Source organism: Hyperolius riggenbachi, chromosome 2 (assembly GCF_040937935.1).
Source record: "Hyperolius riggenbachi isolate aHypRig1 chromosome 2, aHypRig1.pri, whole genome shotgun sequence".
Taxonomy (NCBI): domain Eukaryota; kingdom Metazoa; phylum Chordata; class Amphibia; order Anura; family Hyperoliidae; genus Hyperolius; species Hyperolius riggenbachi.
This window is the reverse complement of record NC_090647.1, coordinates 463,211,938-463,229,239: the sequence shown is the minus strand read 5'-3', so window position 1 is coordinate 463,229,239 and position 17,302 is coordinate 463,211,938. Positions and strand designations below refer to the sequence as shown.

At 41.2% G+C, this 17,302-nt stretch overlaps 1 protein-coding gene across 2 annotated transcripts in view; it reads right to left on the bottom strand.

The window, feature by feature from the left end:
* Nucleotides 1–17,302, bottom strand: part of BLTP2 (bridge-like lipid transfer protein family member 2) — a 118,994-nt gene that overhangs the window by 60,904 nt on the left and 40,788 nt on the right. For both annotated transcript variants that reach the window (XM_068270152.1, XM_068270153.1), the window contains exons 6-12: nt 11,784–11,844; nt 10,592–10,805; nt 10,055–10,163; nt 9,838–9,962; nt 7,537–7,604; nt 2,655–2,800; nt 1,145–1,263 (exon numbers count right to left, since the gene is read on the bottom strand). In XM_068270152.1, the coding sequence (XP_068126253.1) occupies nt 1,145–1,263; nt 2,655–2,800; nt 7,537–7,604; nt 9,838–9,962; nt 10,055–10,163; nt 10,592–10,805; nt 11,784–11,844 (842 nt within the window). The remainder of the gene's footprint in view (nt 1–1,144; nt 1,264–2,654; nt 2,801–7,536; nt 7,605–9,837; nt 9,963–10,054; nt 10,164–10,591; nt 10,806–11,783; nt 11,845–17,302) is intronic.

The window sequence follows — 17,302 nt, the reverse complement described above, 5'->3', positions numbered from 1 at the left end:
TGATCAATGAATCATCCACCTGTGTTGTGGAGAAGAAATCCCTTATAAATGTCACTTCACAAAGGATAAGGCTTGGTTCCGAATGTGCAGAAAATGTACCCATTTGGTAAGTTTTCTTCACCTTCGCTAAATGCAGAAAGTGTATCCTATTGTTAAAAATGGGATCTGCTTCCAGCAGTGAAAAAAAAAAGCCTCCCGACCTGCAGCAATTTTCCAAAAAAGAATGCAAAATGATGGGTGAACTGATGTATTAAGCCTACGAGAACAGACTGTGTCTGTTCTCACTTGGCTGGTCACTGCGTCCGCAATGTTAAATTGCTGATACTCGTGTCCCCCGGCTCCGCTGCTGCTGACTCCACTGCTCAATCCTGAAGCCAGTAAACAGATCGGCACAAGGCAGATGTATGCGGATCCACTTTGGATTGCAAAACACCAATGGTAAGCCTCAGCAACAGGGAGGATTCTCATTGGTTCATGGTGGAATATTGCAATTTCTGTTATGGGACGACTTTTGTCTGAAATCGTCAGGGCTGTTTCCCTCTTCCTCAATTCGTGACATCACACCGACCGGCGTGGGAGTCCTGCGCATGCGTGGTTCAATATTAGAGACAACCACGTTGGACCTGGTGCGCATTCTCTCTATCTTTCTCGCTCTATTTCTCCATGGATTATGAAAATTAACAGAAACCCAAAACGCACAAAAGATGCACGAAAAACACATTAAAAAACGCAAACGCGAAATAATGACAAACACACTGGCGGTAAGTGAGGCTTGTTTAGCTACACTCTGCACTGACCAAATTATTAACCAACATTTCTGTAGCAGACCATTTTTTTCCCAGTACCAAAATTCTGCTTATATTTGAATTAAAAAAAAATACAAAAAAGTTGATTGGTTTCCCCCTAAATTGACCGTAGACTACAATACATACATAGACATATAACTATGGTAGCGATTAGACTGTGAGCCCCTCTGAGGGACAGTTAGGTGACAAGACTATATACTCTTTATAGCACTGCGGAAGGTGTTACCACTATATAAATAATAAGTTAATAACAATAATTTGAATATATGCAGCATCTCTTACCTTTAAAAATCCTATTTTATCACAAACACGGTTTGAGAAAAACAAAGGGGACTCACCAAGTGAAACAGATGAAAATCCTAAAGCAAAGGGCTGAGCTTCCTCCAGCTGGACTGACACATTAACATTGGAAATGACGGAGTTAAAAACAACTGGAGCTAATATCACAGGAAGAGGTCTGCAAAGAAACAGATTAGGATTCAGACATGAAATACATTTAATGGACACATTAGACCTCTCTACAAAAACAGAATGTGCAAAGACAAAAGTTCACCTACATAACATTTCATCTATACACCATAAAAAAAAAATTACAATTTTGATTTATATAGTGGCTGAATCTTCCACCATAGACTTGCACTGTTGTAGCTACAATCAGCCACCAAATCAGCAGATCTTCTGCTAAACAACTGCAATCACACTTCACCCAGATCCTTACCTTCTCATGTGCATACACTAGCAGACACTATTCCTAAATAGGAAATTCTGCAAATAACTGAGAACTGACTTCATGTGTAATATCAGATACAGTTTGGTTGCATTGAATAGCAGTGTGTGATCTGTCTAATATAGTTTCCTGTCCCATGCTCATTTAGGCAAAATTTGGAGTGTGTAGGAGGTATGACTGCTAAGATATTAGGCTTTTAAAGGACACCTGTAGCAAGAGATATGGAGGCTGCCATATTTATATCCTTTTAAGCAATGCCAGTTGCCTGACTATCCTGCTGATCTCCTCTGCCTCTAATACTTTTAGCCATAGACCCTGAACAAGCATGCAGCAGATCAGGTGTTTCTGACATTATCGTCAGATCTGACAAGATTAGCGGCATGCTTGTTTTCGGGGTGATTCAGACACTACTGCAGCCAAATAGATCAACAGGGCTGCCAGAAAACTGGTATTGTTTAAAAGGAAATAAATATGGCAGCTCCATATCCCTCTCATAGCAGTTGTCCTTTAATCTCCTTAGCGGTAATCCCAAATCAGGCTCGGGACGGAAATCCGCAGCTCAGAGCAGTAACCCCATGCCTGAGTGAGTTACATGTAGAAGCTGCTGCAGATCTTTCTGTGGTATGTTTTTTTTCTTGTTTTTAGGGTCTGAGGGCCCAGACACACTATAAGTGCTTTTCTAAGTGTTTGCAATTGATTAGCGCTTTCTGAGCGCTTTTTACAAATTGCTCCCATTCACTTTTATTAAAATCACAGTAAAAATCGTGTACATATTGCCACAATGAGAAGTTTTTACGCGTACATGGCGATTTTTTAAAATGAAAGTGTATGGGAGCGATTTTTAAAAAGCACTCAAAGTGCTAATCAATCGCAAGCGCTCAGAAAAATGCTTATAGTGTGTCTGGGCCCTAAAAGCTTGTGAAAAAATTGCATGGCTTTTAGACCCTAAAATGATCCTAACCCCAGAGAGGTTAAGCAATGTACAGGTAATGGGGTAAAACAAAGTGAAAAGGCAAGGTTTAGTGCAGCATTGCTGGCTGTAAACCAAAATCAATGTAAATAAATATAAACACATAGTAAACATTTCTTGAATGGATATGCTGATTTTACTTCCCACTCACCGATTGTTTTTGGTTGGTGGCTTTGGTTCCAAGAATGACTGGCGATCCAGCGCCAGCAAGCTGAACCAATGGGAAAACTCTTGGTGACGATAATGGATGATGCATGTATTGAGAGCTACATTGCTCTGAATATCGATAGATGTGACCTGATGTGACAGAAAAAAAGGAAACAGAATGTGTATCAGCCTTAAAAACAGCAGAGTGATTCAACAGTAATGATTACAAATATTATTACCGTATATCCTTGAATACAAGTCGACTTCAGTATGTGACCATCTTAAGCTGAAATTTTTTTACTGACTCAAGTAGAAGTCTACCCAGCAAAGTTAATGGCTGCACTTGGGGACCACAAAGAATTAACAGCTGCAGTTGGGGCCCAGGAGGGCTTAAAGGATTGCACTGCATACAGAGAAGGCCGGTATGGCTAACCAAGGAGTGGATGGAGCCAAAGCATTTGCATTGCGCTCGGCTCCAACCACTCCTTGGTAAGCCATACCGGCCTTGTTCTGCTTCCTATTCTTTCTAGCCATCCCCCACTCCTCCTCCTCCCATCTAGGAGTTGGTTCACTTCTTATTTGAGCGCTTACAGCACTCACCTTCACTATCACTCTTCACTCATTCTAAGCACTCTCACTCCGATTAATACCCTTCTTGTGCTTTAGCTCTCTGGTTTGTCTAGCCTATGAACACCAGTTTCACATACAGTGGTGTGAAAAACTATTTGCCCCCTTCCTGATTTCTTATTCTTTTGCATGTTTGTCACACTTAAATGTTTCTGCTCATCAAAAACCGTTAACCATTAGTCAAAGATAACATAATTGAACACAAAATGCAGTTTTAAATGATGGTTTTTATTATTTAGTGAGAAAAAAAACAAATCTACATGGTCCTGTGTGAAAAAGTGATTGCCCCCCTTGTTAAAAAATAACTCAACTGTGATTTATCACACCTGAGTTCAATTTCTGTAGTCACCCCCAGGCCTGATTACTGCCACACCTGTTTCAATCAAGAAATCACTTAAATAGGAGCTATCTGACACAGAGAAGTAGACCAGAAGCACCTCAAAAGCTAGACACCATGCCAAGAGCCAAAGAAATTCAGGTACAAATGAAAACAAAAGTACTGTAATTGAGATCTATTAGTCTGGTAAAGGTTATAAAGCCATTTCTAAAGCTTTGGGACTCCAGCGAACCACAGTGAGAGCCATTATCCACAAATGGCAAAAACATGGAACAGTGATGAACCTTCCCAGGAGTGGCCGGCCAACCAAAATTACTCCAAGAGCGCAGAGAAAACTCATCCGAGAGGCCACAAAAGACCCCAGAACAACATCTAAAGAACTGCAGGCCTCACTTGCCTCAATTGAGGTCAGTGTTCACGACTCCACCATAAGAAAGAGACTGGGCAAAAATGGCCTGCATGGCAGATATCCAAGGCGCAAACCACTTTTAAGCAAAAAGAACATTAAGGCTCGTCTGAATTTTGCTAAAAAAAACATCTCAATGATTGCCAAGACTTTTGGCAAAATACCTTGTGGACCGACGAGACAAAAGTTGAACTTTTTGGAAGGTATGTGTCCCGTTACATCTGGCGTAGAAGTAACACAGCATTTCAGCAAAAGAACATCATACCAACAGTAAAATGTGGTGGTAGTGTGATGGTCTGGGGTTGTTTTGCTGCTTTAGGACCTGGAAGGCTTGCTGTGATAGATGGAACCATGAATTCTACTGTCTACCAAAAAATCCTGAAGGAGAATGTCCGGTCATCTGTTCGTCAACTCAAGCTGAAGCGATCTTGGGTGCTGCAGCAGGACAATGACCCAAAACACACCAGCAAATCCACCTCTGAATGGCTGAAAAAAACCAAAATGAAGACTTTGGAGTGGCCTAGTCAAAGTCCTGACCTGAATCCTATTGAGATGGTGTGGCATGACCTTAAAAAGGCAGTTCATGCTAGAACCCTCAAATAAAGCTGAATTACAACAATTCTGCAAAGATGTGTGGGCCAAAATTCCTCCAGAGCGCTGTAAAAGACTTGTTGCAAGTTATCGCAAACGCTTGATTGCAGTTATTGCTGCTAAGGGTGGCCCAACCAGTTATTAGGTTCAGGGGGCAATTTCTTTTTCACACAGGGCCAGGTAGGTTTTGAGTTTTTTTTCTCACTAAATAATAAAAACCATCATTTAAAACTGCATTTTGTGTTCAGTTATGTTATCTTTGACTAATAGTTAACAGTTTTTGATGAGCAGAAACATTTAACTGTAACAAACATCCAAAAGAATAAGAAATCAGGAGGGGGGCAAATAGTTTTTCACACCACTGTATTTTGAGATTGATCACACCCTTGTACCACACATATTGACACATTGCACTTTATTCAGGAAGTGTTGCTGCTATTTATATACATGTCATTTCGATGTCATTTATTGGGCATACAATTAATTGATAGGCCTTGCTACAGGAGTGTTTGGATTATATAAATTATTGGCATGTTATGATCTCTTTATTATGATGTATGAATAAAGATTATCTATATTTGAACTTAGAAAACTGAAATAACATTCAATAAAAATGTGTTTTCCTACATTTCATTACCTATTCAGTTACCATATTTGCTTTTGTGCACATGCAATATTGAACATTTACAAATGACAAGGTCCCAAAGTGCAGAAGATATACTCTGAAAGCTGCCATTGTAATTTATTCATAGATTTTAACCCATTCGCGTTCCGTCGTTTTCACTTGAGAAATGTTCACCTCCCATTCATTAGCCTATAACTTTATCACTACTTATCACAATTAACTGATCTATATCTTGTTTTTTCCGCCACCAATTAGGCTTTCTTTGGGGGGTACATTTTGCTAAGAGCCACTTTACTGTAAATGCATTTTAACAGGAAGAAAAAAGCTGAAAAAATTGATTATATCTCAGTTTTCAGCCATTATAGTTTTAAAATAATACATGCCTCCATAATTAAAACTCACATATTGTATTTGCCCATATGTCCCGGTTATTAAACCGTTAAAATTATGTCCCTATCACAATGTATGGCGACAATATTTTATTTGGAAATAAAGGTGCATTTTTTCCGTTTTGCACCTATCACTATTTACAAGTTTAAAATAAAAAAAATATAGAAATATTTCATCTTTACATTGATATTTAAAACGTTTAGACCCTTAGGTAAATATTTACATGTTTTTTTTTTTTTTTATTGTAATGTTTTTTTTTTTATAGTAAACATTTTATTTGGGTAGTTTTGGGAGGGTGGGAGGTTAACACTAGGTTAATTAAAGAGACTCTGAAGCGAGAATAAATCTCATTTCAGAGCTCATAGTTTGCAGGGGCACGTGTGCCCCTGTTAAACCGCCGCAATAGCGCCGCTAAACGGGGGTCCCTTGACCCCCAAACCCCCCACTGCGACACTTGGTCGCAGACTTGGTCGCTCCTGTAGGCAAGGATAACTGCTGCAGCCCTGCCTCCATTCGCGTCTGTCAGCAGCGCATCGCCGCCTCTCCCCCGCCCCTCTCAGTGAAGGAAGACTGAGAGGGGCGGGGTAGAGGCGGAGATACGCGCTGACAGACGCGCGTGGGGCAGGGCTGAGGCGGTTAGCCCTGCCCCAACCAGGAAGCGCTCCCCCGCATTACGGAGGGTATTTGGGGGACAGGGACCCTCTTTTAGCCGCGGGGTAGTGGCGGTTTAGCAGGGCCACACGTGCCCCTGCTATCTATGAGGTCTGAAGCGAGATTTATTCTTGCTTCAGACTCTCTTTAAGTAAATGTGTGTTAATTTTCATTTTTTTTTTTACTTTTAGTTGTAGTATTACTTTGGCCGCGGGAGTGCACATGGTTCCTGGACGTAGTTTCTACGTCCAGGAAGTGGAACCAAAATAGGTTAATATAAATACAGCAGCTATCTAGTGATAATTTTCTCATCTGTGTCTGCTTGTCAGCTCTGTGTAGTTCAGTTTCAGCCATTGCCAACTGTAACTAATTATCCGTTGTTGCCATTCCTCTATAGATACAATGTTGTGACCTCGGATCACAAACTAAAATTTCGGATCACAAGCTTCCACTGCAGAATAAAGTGCTGTTAACTGTTTGAATGCTGTTCAGCTGAAAAAAAAATTGTTGGTTGTTGGTTTAAGGCTGTAAATAATCTTTTAGAGCAAAGAAGAATTGCTGTGTTTCAGATCACTTTAAATACACACCTTGAATACAAATCAGATGCAAACTATGCACTAAACCCTAATCTATCCTCCATTTGCTGCATCTGTTTTGAATGCAAGTTGTGTAATCTGCTCGTGTTTTGGGCTCTGCACATCTATGCAGCTGGTCAGCTTGGATGCAGCCTTCATTTGAAAGCGTTGCCATTTTCTCCTGTTGTATTGTTAGTGGAATGCCAAGAGCTGGGTGAGTAACCTCTCATTTACACTCCGCTTAGAACTCTGCATAGGGGAAGAGAGGGGAAGAGAGAGGGAAGCACTCAGGGAGAGGAGTGAACCGCCTTTCCATCATCAGGCGCTTGTAGGCACATGCCTACAATGCCTTATGGTAAATCTGGCCCTGGCACCAAAACAATCCTTTCAGCACAAGACGACCTTTATATAAATTGCTGGAATCATGCAGTCGTAGGCATTAGTTTCTATCCTACCAAGAACACAATGTGCAAAGAGCATATTTGCTCCAGTTTTCTTTCCCTGACCCCAAACATACTGATAATTATTATCTATGTAGACTGGCATAAAAATATGCTTGCCCCTGTTTAAGATGGACCATAAGGTCCTATGAGATATGTACTCTGTAAAGCAATGCATATTATGCTGGTATTATATTAATACTGTAATGGAATAAAACAAATCTTTCTGCAGTCACTCTCTCACCTGCACACTGGCTTTCAAGTGGTTCAAGCAGATGATTCTTTGTCGACTCTGAGACAACAAGAGACCATCTGGATAAAGACAGACATTGTGATATTATATTACATAGTGAAACTCTTCTCCATTTAATAATGCATTAGCAAGTTTTAGCAGTGCATTACTCTCTGTGAAGCATTACAGATACAAACATTTGCGCTTCAACAACCTGAATTAGACAAATTGTAATTAACAGTGCATTCCGAAAGTATTCTGGCCACTTCACTTTTTGGTGTCTTGCAGCCTCATGCTAAGCTAATCTGAGTTATTTTTTTCTCTCATCAGGCATGCTACAGTGACAAAGAGAAACCAGCATTTAAGCAGCTGTTGCATTTTTAATCAACCAATGGCATATCACATTGCCATAAGTATATTTTTTAATTAACCAGTGGCATATCACATTGCCATACGTATATTTTTAATCAACCAATGGCATATCACATTGCCATAAGTATGAGAGCCCTTTATTGTGTTACTTGAAATTCAGATCTGATGCATCAGATTCTACTGATCACTGCTGCAGTGTTTGTATAGACTGGAGTCCACCTGTGGTGAATGGAGATGATTAGGAAAGGCACATGTCTGTCTACATAAGGTATCACCCCATTTATAATGTATATCAAAGCAAAAACCAAACCCTGATTTTAAGGTAAGTGTCTGCTGAGACAGGACTCTACGAGTGCAAAGGTATTAGGAAGATTAAAAAAAAAAAATCATCAGCATTGAGGATTCCCAAAAACGCATTGACTATGTTAATTCTTAACCGAAACAAGTTTGGAACAACTATGAACTTTCCGATTGTTGGCAACCTTGGCAGACTGAGAAATTGGGAGGGAAGGGCAATGGTAGAAAAAAAAAAAAAAAAAAAGGTGACTAAGAAATCAATAGACCATGTGGAGAAAGGAATAGAGAAAAGAAAAAAGTCAGGACAACATCATTAAAATGACTCACCAATTTAAATTTTGGAGATGTGGGATGGAGGACTCCAATCGGTAAACAGACAGGGGGCTAGGGAGTAGTGCCCCCCCCCCCAGGTAATTCATTGATTGCCGCAAACCCCCCTCCCCCCGCCCACACCATTTATGAACCTCCCCTAACATGCCCACTTATGATCCAATCGGTTTTGTCCAATCCTACCATTTCTATGCCTTACAAGGCACTGTCTAAAACAGTGGTCCCTTAAACTAAGGCCCGCGGGCCAAATGTGGCCCTCTGAGGCTTTTTTACCGGCCCCCCCACACAAAATGTATTACTTATAGATGCGGTCAGCTACATCTTTAAATATTGGTGGTCCGCATATAGAACAGCAGTGCTGGCACCACCCATCCACATGGAAGCCAGAAAGCAGTAATTCGCTGGTTTCCAATCAAATTCCACATCAGGTGACACTGCTGTCCACTGCAGGTTGTCACATGGGTATGCTTCACTGTCTGGCCTGCAAAGACTTCTACATCATTTTATGTATACTCCGGCCCCCCAGCAGTCTGAGGTAAGTTGACCCGGCCCTCGACCCAAAACATTTGGGGACCCCTGGTCTAAAATATCTGTTCAATATATTTAGTTTATCCTTCTACTACATAGATTTAGTTGGACTGGTCAAAAAGATTGGAAAGTTGGTGGCTACCATTAGAGGGAGGTTAGTTTGAGATAGATACATGGATTGAGTTATTTATTTTTGCTGCTGCTGAGATACCCTAGTGAGAGGCAAAAAAAAAAAAAAAAAAAAAAAAAACTTTAACTGTATCAGGACGATGCAACACACCAAAAAGTGCACCTATACCATGTTAAAAAAAATGAAATAAAAGATACAAACACTGAAGAGCTAGTTTCTTTTATACCTAAACAAAAGAGATAAAGCTCAGCAGCTGAAAAATAACAGATGAAACTGAGCATTACATTACTATGCAAGATCGCTGCTTCAAATGCTGGGTGAACATGACTCAGGAGAGAAGTGATTTTTAAACAAACAACATTGCTTTAGGTAGATGCAATTACCCTGCCGTTGCTAAGAAGTTGGAAGACAGGTTTTTGATCGTATGTTATAGACTTTAGTTCATTTGCTCAGCTACCAGGGTGCCCATAAATGTGACTGGGGTAATAGCAACATTTCGCAGAAGAGTCCGTTATTCCACAGCTTGATGGAAAATGTCTCTTTAGTAGGACATTTTTTTAAATAAGATTGCAGAAAGACAATTGACTTGGTGGGCAATACCTTTAATTAGCTAATTATTCGTACATATACTTCATAATCAAGCTAAGACAGCTTACCTTCTACTAGCAGTTCAGAGGTCATCTGTGCTAGATCTGAAGTGCCAATAAACTTACGCATGGGCAGCTGATCTTCCTCACGTATATAGGAATACTTAAGGAGTTTTAACGTCCAGTTTAGATGCCTGTAAATAAGGAAGAATATTAACAGAAAGCCTTTAAACAATGCAGAGTGATTATTACCATGCTTTCCTTCAAACAATGGTCTTGTTGTTACCTTTGCTGGCTGTTCATAGACAGGACCACAGTGCTGTTCTCAAATCCCACATATAGCTTGCATGGAAGCCGCTCAATTAGCTGCAACCACTTGGGAGGTGCAATGTCTCCTGAAAAGGCACATACGGTAATACCAATCAGATGAAAGTTTACAAATATCTTTCGGTGCTAGTGTAGTTTAGTGGACCCAGCAGGAAACCTCATAGGGAAATTCCACTAACATGATTGGGTGGACAGCACCCTCTTGAACGGATAGGTTTGAAATAGGTTGTAGTAAATTATGTCCATGTTATTCAGCTAATCACAATGCTTTGTGCTGTAGAGGGGTGCTTGTAATTGGAGAACTGTTCCCCATGAGGTTTCTTGCTGGGTCCCCTAAACTAAACTAGCACCTATCTTTCTAGGGAGAACTTATGCACTGTGTCTGCATCTTTATCGAAATGTGTTTTCGACTATTATTATTCATAGGGTAGAACAGTATGGAGAAGGTAAAGGTCAGACCGGGTTATGACTTCTCAAAGTTTATTTTTAGACCAACCTGTGTTTGCCTGCTCCTCAATGTTACTGTCCTCCTCATTGCTGGCCTGGACTGCTGAAACCAGCTTCTTCTGCAGCAGGTCACTGTTGAAGAGACTCTCATGCATCTCTGCATGCAGGTTACGCAGCCGCAGACTCACTGAACGCAAGTGCTTTTCATTCGTGCGGCACTCCAAAGTGAGAGCCAGTGACAACTCGGCAAGACAAGCTTCATCCTGTGTGCAAAAATAAAGATTTACACATGAAACAAGGAAGTCAAGTTACAAATACATGCTGAAGAAAAGACATGGTACACTGAGGGAAGTAAAGCCTGCCATGAAATGTCTACATATGGGAAGTTATAGCATTGAAAGACAACTGAATATCCAGTAGTGCTCACTCTCCTCATACCAATACTTAACAGCAATGTACCCCTTTGGTTCATTAAAATCATCTGGTGGTCATCTAGTAGTAACAACTTTGGAAATGTTCCTTGATGGTGGTCTACCGATCATGTCTATGGCTGCCTAGTGGTAAATGATCTTGATGGTCATATCGCAGATTTTGTATTCAAGATACTTGGTAATCCATCCGAGTTGAGTGGTAAAGTCCTTAAAAAAGCTAGTAGAAAACTAGTAGAAAAGTGCTAATGCCCCTGGAAGTGTCCACGCTAGTCTAATGTGAATGCCTATGTCCATCTACTGTTAAGTCTTGTACACGCGTACCGTACGTGGTGAGGAAGTGACGTCCCGCAGTGGGCGAGATAAGTCGGAGGGGGTCAGGGGCTGCTTTACATGCTGGATTCTCAACAGACGTGGTCATTAATGGGCGCCTTACATGAGTTTTATCTTGTGTGCATAGATTTCAGATATTTTATCAGTCTAATGGGTGATGCGGCACAAAGGAATATCTTTATCAAATATCTTCATTGCAACGGGTCTCTCAGAGGTGTTCCCAATCCCAATGTCCCCAACATTGTCATAGTCTAATTTACCCTACCACAGTCTAGAGCCAGTTTGGTAGAGGAAGCTGGAGTGGCCAGAGGAAACTCATGCAAGCAAGGGAAGGAAATACAGACCCCATGCAGACAGTGTCCTGATGGGGATTGAACCTCCAGTGCTGGAAGGAAAGACTACTCACCAATTAGCTACCATGCTATCCACTTTTTTTAAAATCGTTTTTGGTATGTACCTGCCTTTTGACAAGCTACTTACCTGCTCACTGCTCTTCAGTAGTTTGCTGGTCAGCTGGTTAAGGCTCAGTGTGTAGTCCGCCCTGTAAAACAAACCAGAAGCTAATCTTCATTTTACAAAAATATCATCTGACCACATTTAGCCTAATTTATGAGACTATGGCCTCAATTCACTAAGATCATGCTGGAGATAATAAGGCAAGAGAAAACTTAACCACCACGCAGTGAGAGAGTTATCTTATCTCTTCGTTCCTTAAAGGAACGCTATCGATCTACACATTTTTTTCAATTGAGACAGGAATTGTTTGAGAAGTGCTGCTAAGTACTGGTGTACACATTTCACTGGCAACCTCTGTTTACTGTTATCATAATACTTTCAAACTTTACCGACGCCAAAACTGACGGCAGAATAGGCCATAAGGAGAGGGGAAATACCCCTCACACTTGATCAGTTAACCCTGTGTGTAACTTTGTGTGTGAGAGAGAGAAAGCTCCCAACAGCTGCAGCTTCTGTGTCCTGTGTTTCTGACTGAAGTGTCTGAAGAGAGCAGAGGAAACTTGTTATGAACATTTGTAACAGCTTTTCATACTGTTTTTGATTTCTGAGAAAAATACTCTGTAGTCTGATATGCAACACTGGCTGTGCATTGAAGCAGACACCCCTTCTGCAATTGATTTGTCCCAACATAGCTAAATCCTACACTAAATAAATTAAAGCTTTTGGCTCTGATATTTAACATGAAAAGTAGGAAAATGTTTACACAGCTACTTGGACATTATTTGTACACTGTCATTTTAGAACACTTGGGCATTGATAGTATTCCTTTAAAGAGAAACTCCGACCAAGAATTGAACTTTATCCCAATCAGTAGCTGATACCCCCTTTTACATGAGCAATCTATTCCTTATCACAAACAGACCATCAGGGGGCGCTGTATGGCTGATATTGTGGTGAAACCCCTCCCACAAAGAAATTCTGAGTACGCACTCTTTGCAGTTACTGTCTGTGAACCGTTGCATTGTGGGAAATAGCTGTTTACAGCTGTTTCCAACTGCCAAAACAGGAAGCAGCAGCTACATCACTTGCAAGCAGTAAAAATGTCACCATGTGACAAATGTCAGAATATAAATCAGGGATTTAAAATATTTTACAATGGTCAAACACTTACTAAATCATTTATACATAATTATTGTAAAAATGAAGCACTTTTTTAATTACATTATTTTCACTGGTGTTCCTCTTTAAGTCACCTCCTCTGTAGTTATTTTCACATGCAGTTAATTAACAGCCTGTCTAGGATTCTGGAGTTATTTTAAGGATTGAAGAGTTAACTTAAAGCGGATCCGAGATGAAAAACTAACTATAACAAGTAACTTGTCTATATATCTTATCTAAAGTTTAGATAGTTTACACATCAAATCTAGCTGCAAACAGCTTTAACAGAATATGATCGATTATTCCTGTGATATAGTGACAGCAGTCATGTTGTTTGTAAACATTACGCAGAGGCAGGCTTATCTGCTTCTTGAGCAAAAAAAACCTAATCCCCCCTCCTCCTCCCCTCTGCCTCTGAAATCTCTGGCTAGTAATACCTCCCCCTTCTCCTGCCCAGACTGAGCTCCCATGAGCCCTTGCTACTGTCTGAAAGTGCCTTGGCTCTCTGAAAACCTGTGGGCATGGCTTGTGTAGTTTATAGGGAATTAGAGTATTAAAACAAAAAAAAAATAAAGTATTTGGCTTGAGGAATGCCCTATAAACAATAGGAAAGGAACACAATTATGCAAGGAGACTGGGCCCTTTTCCACGAGCGCGTTTGCGCTGGCTGAATCGCAAAAACACAAACCGCTAGCGATTTTACAATCGCTACGGTTTGCTTTTTAACATAGGAATCGCGGTAGGTCATTTCCACTACCGCGATTCGTTTTTGCCAGGAACGCGAACGCGCGGCGGAGCGATATTTGCCGCGAACGTAGGGGAATCGCCGGTAATTGCGATTCAGCAATCGCTAGCGTTCAGCGTGAACGCTAGCGATTGCTAGTGGAAAAGGGCCCTAAAAGTTCATCTCGGATCCACTTTAAAGACAGAAGCGTTAACTTTAGGTTTGTCTGAGGTAAAATGTTTCCTGAATACTACATGCCTTATCACCATGGTGATAACTATAGAAACGTTATTAAAGACAGGAGATAAGCTTAGTGAATTGAGGCCTATGGCCTCAATTCAGTAAGATCATGCTGGAGATAAGGCAAGAGAAAACTTACCACCACACATCGATCTTGCCTTATCAAAGTGTAGAGATACGTTTTCACAGTGAGAGAGTTATCTTATCTATTCAGTCCTTAAGTTACCGTATATCCTCGAGTATAAGCCGAGTTTTTGAGGCCAAAAAAGTGGCCCAAAAGTGGGGGTCTCGGCTTATACTCGAGTGCCCACCTCCCCGAGTGCACCTTCCTTCCGCAGAGTGTAAAAAAAAAAAAAGCTGAGCAGCGCTAATGGTTGATTAACTTCCCCCTCCCGCTCGCCGCAATGTGTACAGTAACCCGCATGTCCTCCTCCCCGCTATGTGTAAAGTGCTGTAATCCATGTGACAGTCTCTCCCTGGCAGACTGGAGTGTGTTGCCAACCTTGGAATTGTCCTCCGTGTCCCCCGAGTGTCACCATATGCAGCGCAGCTTTGAGTAACTTTGATCCGCGCTGTGTTCGGATGCCTCTTCCTGCCTGTCGCAGGCTCGTTGCTATGACTCAATCACGTGCACCACGTGCGGCGTCATAGCAACGAGCCTGCGACAGGCAGGAAGAGGCATCCGAACACAGCGCGGATCACTGTGAGTTACTCAAAGCTGCGCTGCATATGGTGACACTTGGGGGACACGGAGGACAATTCCAAGGTTGGCAACACACTCCAGTCTGCCAGGGAGAGACTGTCACATGGATTACAGCACTTTACACATAGCGGGGAGGAGGACATGCGGGTTACTGTATACATTGCGGCGAGCGGGAGGGGGAAGTTAATCAACCATTAGCGCTGCTCAGCTTTTTTTTTTTTTTTTTTTTTTTTACACTCTGCGGAAGGAAGGTGCACTCGGGGAGGTGGGCACTCAAGTTACACATAGCGGGGGAGAGGGGCATGTGGGTTACTGTACTCATTGCGGCAAACGGGAAGGGGGCACAGATTACTGTACACATAGCCACGAGCAGGAGGGGAGGGGGGAGTTATGTGATCATTAGTGCTGCTCAGCTTTTTTTCCCTTTTTTTACACATTGCGGTGGGGGAGTGCAGGGGGGCACGCTGCCATTAGTGATAGCTTTTAACGCAGAACTCAGTACTTTCTCTCTGCTCTATAAGATACGCACCTTAAGATAGTAAAGAAAAACAATTCTTTGTTACAGCTGATACAAAATCCTGCAATACATCTGCAGTGCGTCTACTTCCTGCTTTCATGGAAGCAGACATATTAACATCCTGTGCTTTCAAATGAGCTTATTTACCTTGACAAGAGTTCAAATTACAATTTGTGATTAGACAGATGAGGAGGAGGAATTATTTTTATTATTAATGCTGCTGCATTTCCTACCCTCGGCCTATACTCGGATCAATCATTTTTTCCAGGATTTTTTGGTAAAAGTTGGGGGGTCGGCCTATACTCGAGTCGGCTTATACTCGAGTATATACGGTACTTCCTCTGTAGTTATTTTCACATGCAGTCAATTAACAGCCTGTTTTTGGCCTCAATTCACTAAGCTTATCTCCTGTCTTTAATAATGTTTTTAGAGTTACCACCATGGTGATAAGGCGTGTAATATTCAGGAAACATTTTACCTCAGGCAAACCTAAAGTTAACTCTTCAATCCTTAAAATAACTACAGAATTCTAAAGTTAAAGACAGTCTGTTAATTAACTACGTGTGAAAATAACTACAGAGGAGGTAACTTAAGGAATGAAGAGATAAGAGAACTCTCTCACTGTGCCATGGCAAGTTTTCTCTTGCCTTACCTCCAGCATGATCTTAGTGAATTGAGGCAAAAACTTTAGAATTTTGGAGTTTTTTTAAGGATTGAAGAGTTAACGTTAGAGATCTCTCCTTAACTTAAAGACAGAGGAGTTAACTTAAGGTTTGCCTGAGGTAAAAGGTTTCCTGAATACTACATGCCTTATCACCATGGTGATCACTCTAGAAATGTTATTAAAGACAGGAGATAAGCATAGCGAATTAAGACCAATATAAACTATCTGCTTTTCCAGGCTACTATATTTTGATAATTTCCATTATAGGTTTTACTGCTTTATTTTTCTGTGTATTTTCAGAAATCTGCAATCAGTAGTTATCACTGAATATAAAACAGGCTTTGGAAAACTGACTAAAACTACACAACTTAGATTCTGTTGCCTGAAGAGCCCTTTCACAATCATTCTGGGTTAAAATCCAGAGGGTGTACAGGCGTCTCATGTTGCTGATGAATTCCTCTCAAGTGATTGGTTTAGCTAGAAAACCCTTGGGCAATGCTATAGTTTCCCCAACAGAGAGACTAGCAGCGCATCTGTACAGCAATCATTCATAACCAACCCCAAGATCTTCATGTCCTTGTAAGCAACATTCGGCTTCCTGCTCCCTAATCCCCTGAGAGTCGTTACTGGCTAACAGTCGGCAGGAAGATTTGACTTCAGCTGTCAGCACAATCACAACCCCTGTCTCAAACCTCCCCTCCCCCCTTTAAAGGGACTCCGAGCAGTGCAGAAACTATGGAAAGATGCATATCATTTTAAAGCTCTCTTTCTCCTCTTTCCAATGATATATAAACCGCCGCCCTACGTCTTTTAGTTTTCGCTATTTTCGCGATTGAAATTGCCACGGCCGCGATTTCAAACGTGAAAATACAGAAAACTAAAAGGCGTAGAGCGACGATTTAGGTGTCGCCAGAAAGAGGAGAAAGAGAGCTTTAAAATGATATCCATCTTTCCATAGTTACTTGTATTACACAGGACGACACTTTCCCCAGTGTCAGCAGCTCCATTCAGCAGAAAAAGTCGGCCTGTGTAATACAATGTAACTATGGCAAGATGGATATCATTTTAAAGCTCTCTTTCTCCTCTTTCTGGCGACACCTAAATCGTCGCCCTGCGCCTTTTAGTTTTCTTTATTTTCGCGATTGAAATCGCAGTCACGGCAATTTCAATCGCGAAAATAGCGAAAACTAAAAGGCGTAGGGCAGCGGTTTATATATGATTGGAAAGAGGAGAAAGAGAGCTTTAAATTGATATGCATCTTTCCATAGTTTCTGCACTGCTCGGAGTCCCTTTAAGTTGAGGAAGTGATCACAAAGCAGGAGGTTGCTAACCATCTTTCTGAGAATTTCAAATACCATGCAATTGTGCCAGGTGTGGACAACAGGGTCGCCATGGTACAATGATATCATGGCTTCCAGGTAATTTTTCTATGAATACCTTACAAACTTAATGCTTCTACTGTGAGCTTATGGCAGATAAGTTTCTGTAAACATTACTAATTCAGATATTGAGTGAAAGCAACATTCCCATCATGTTT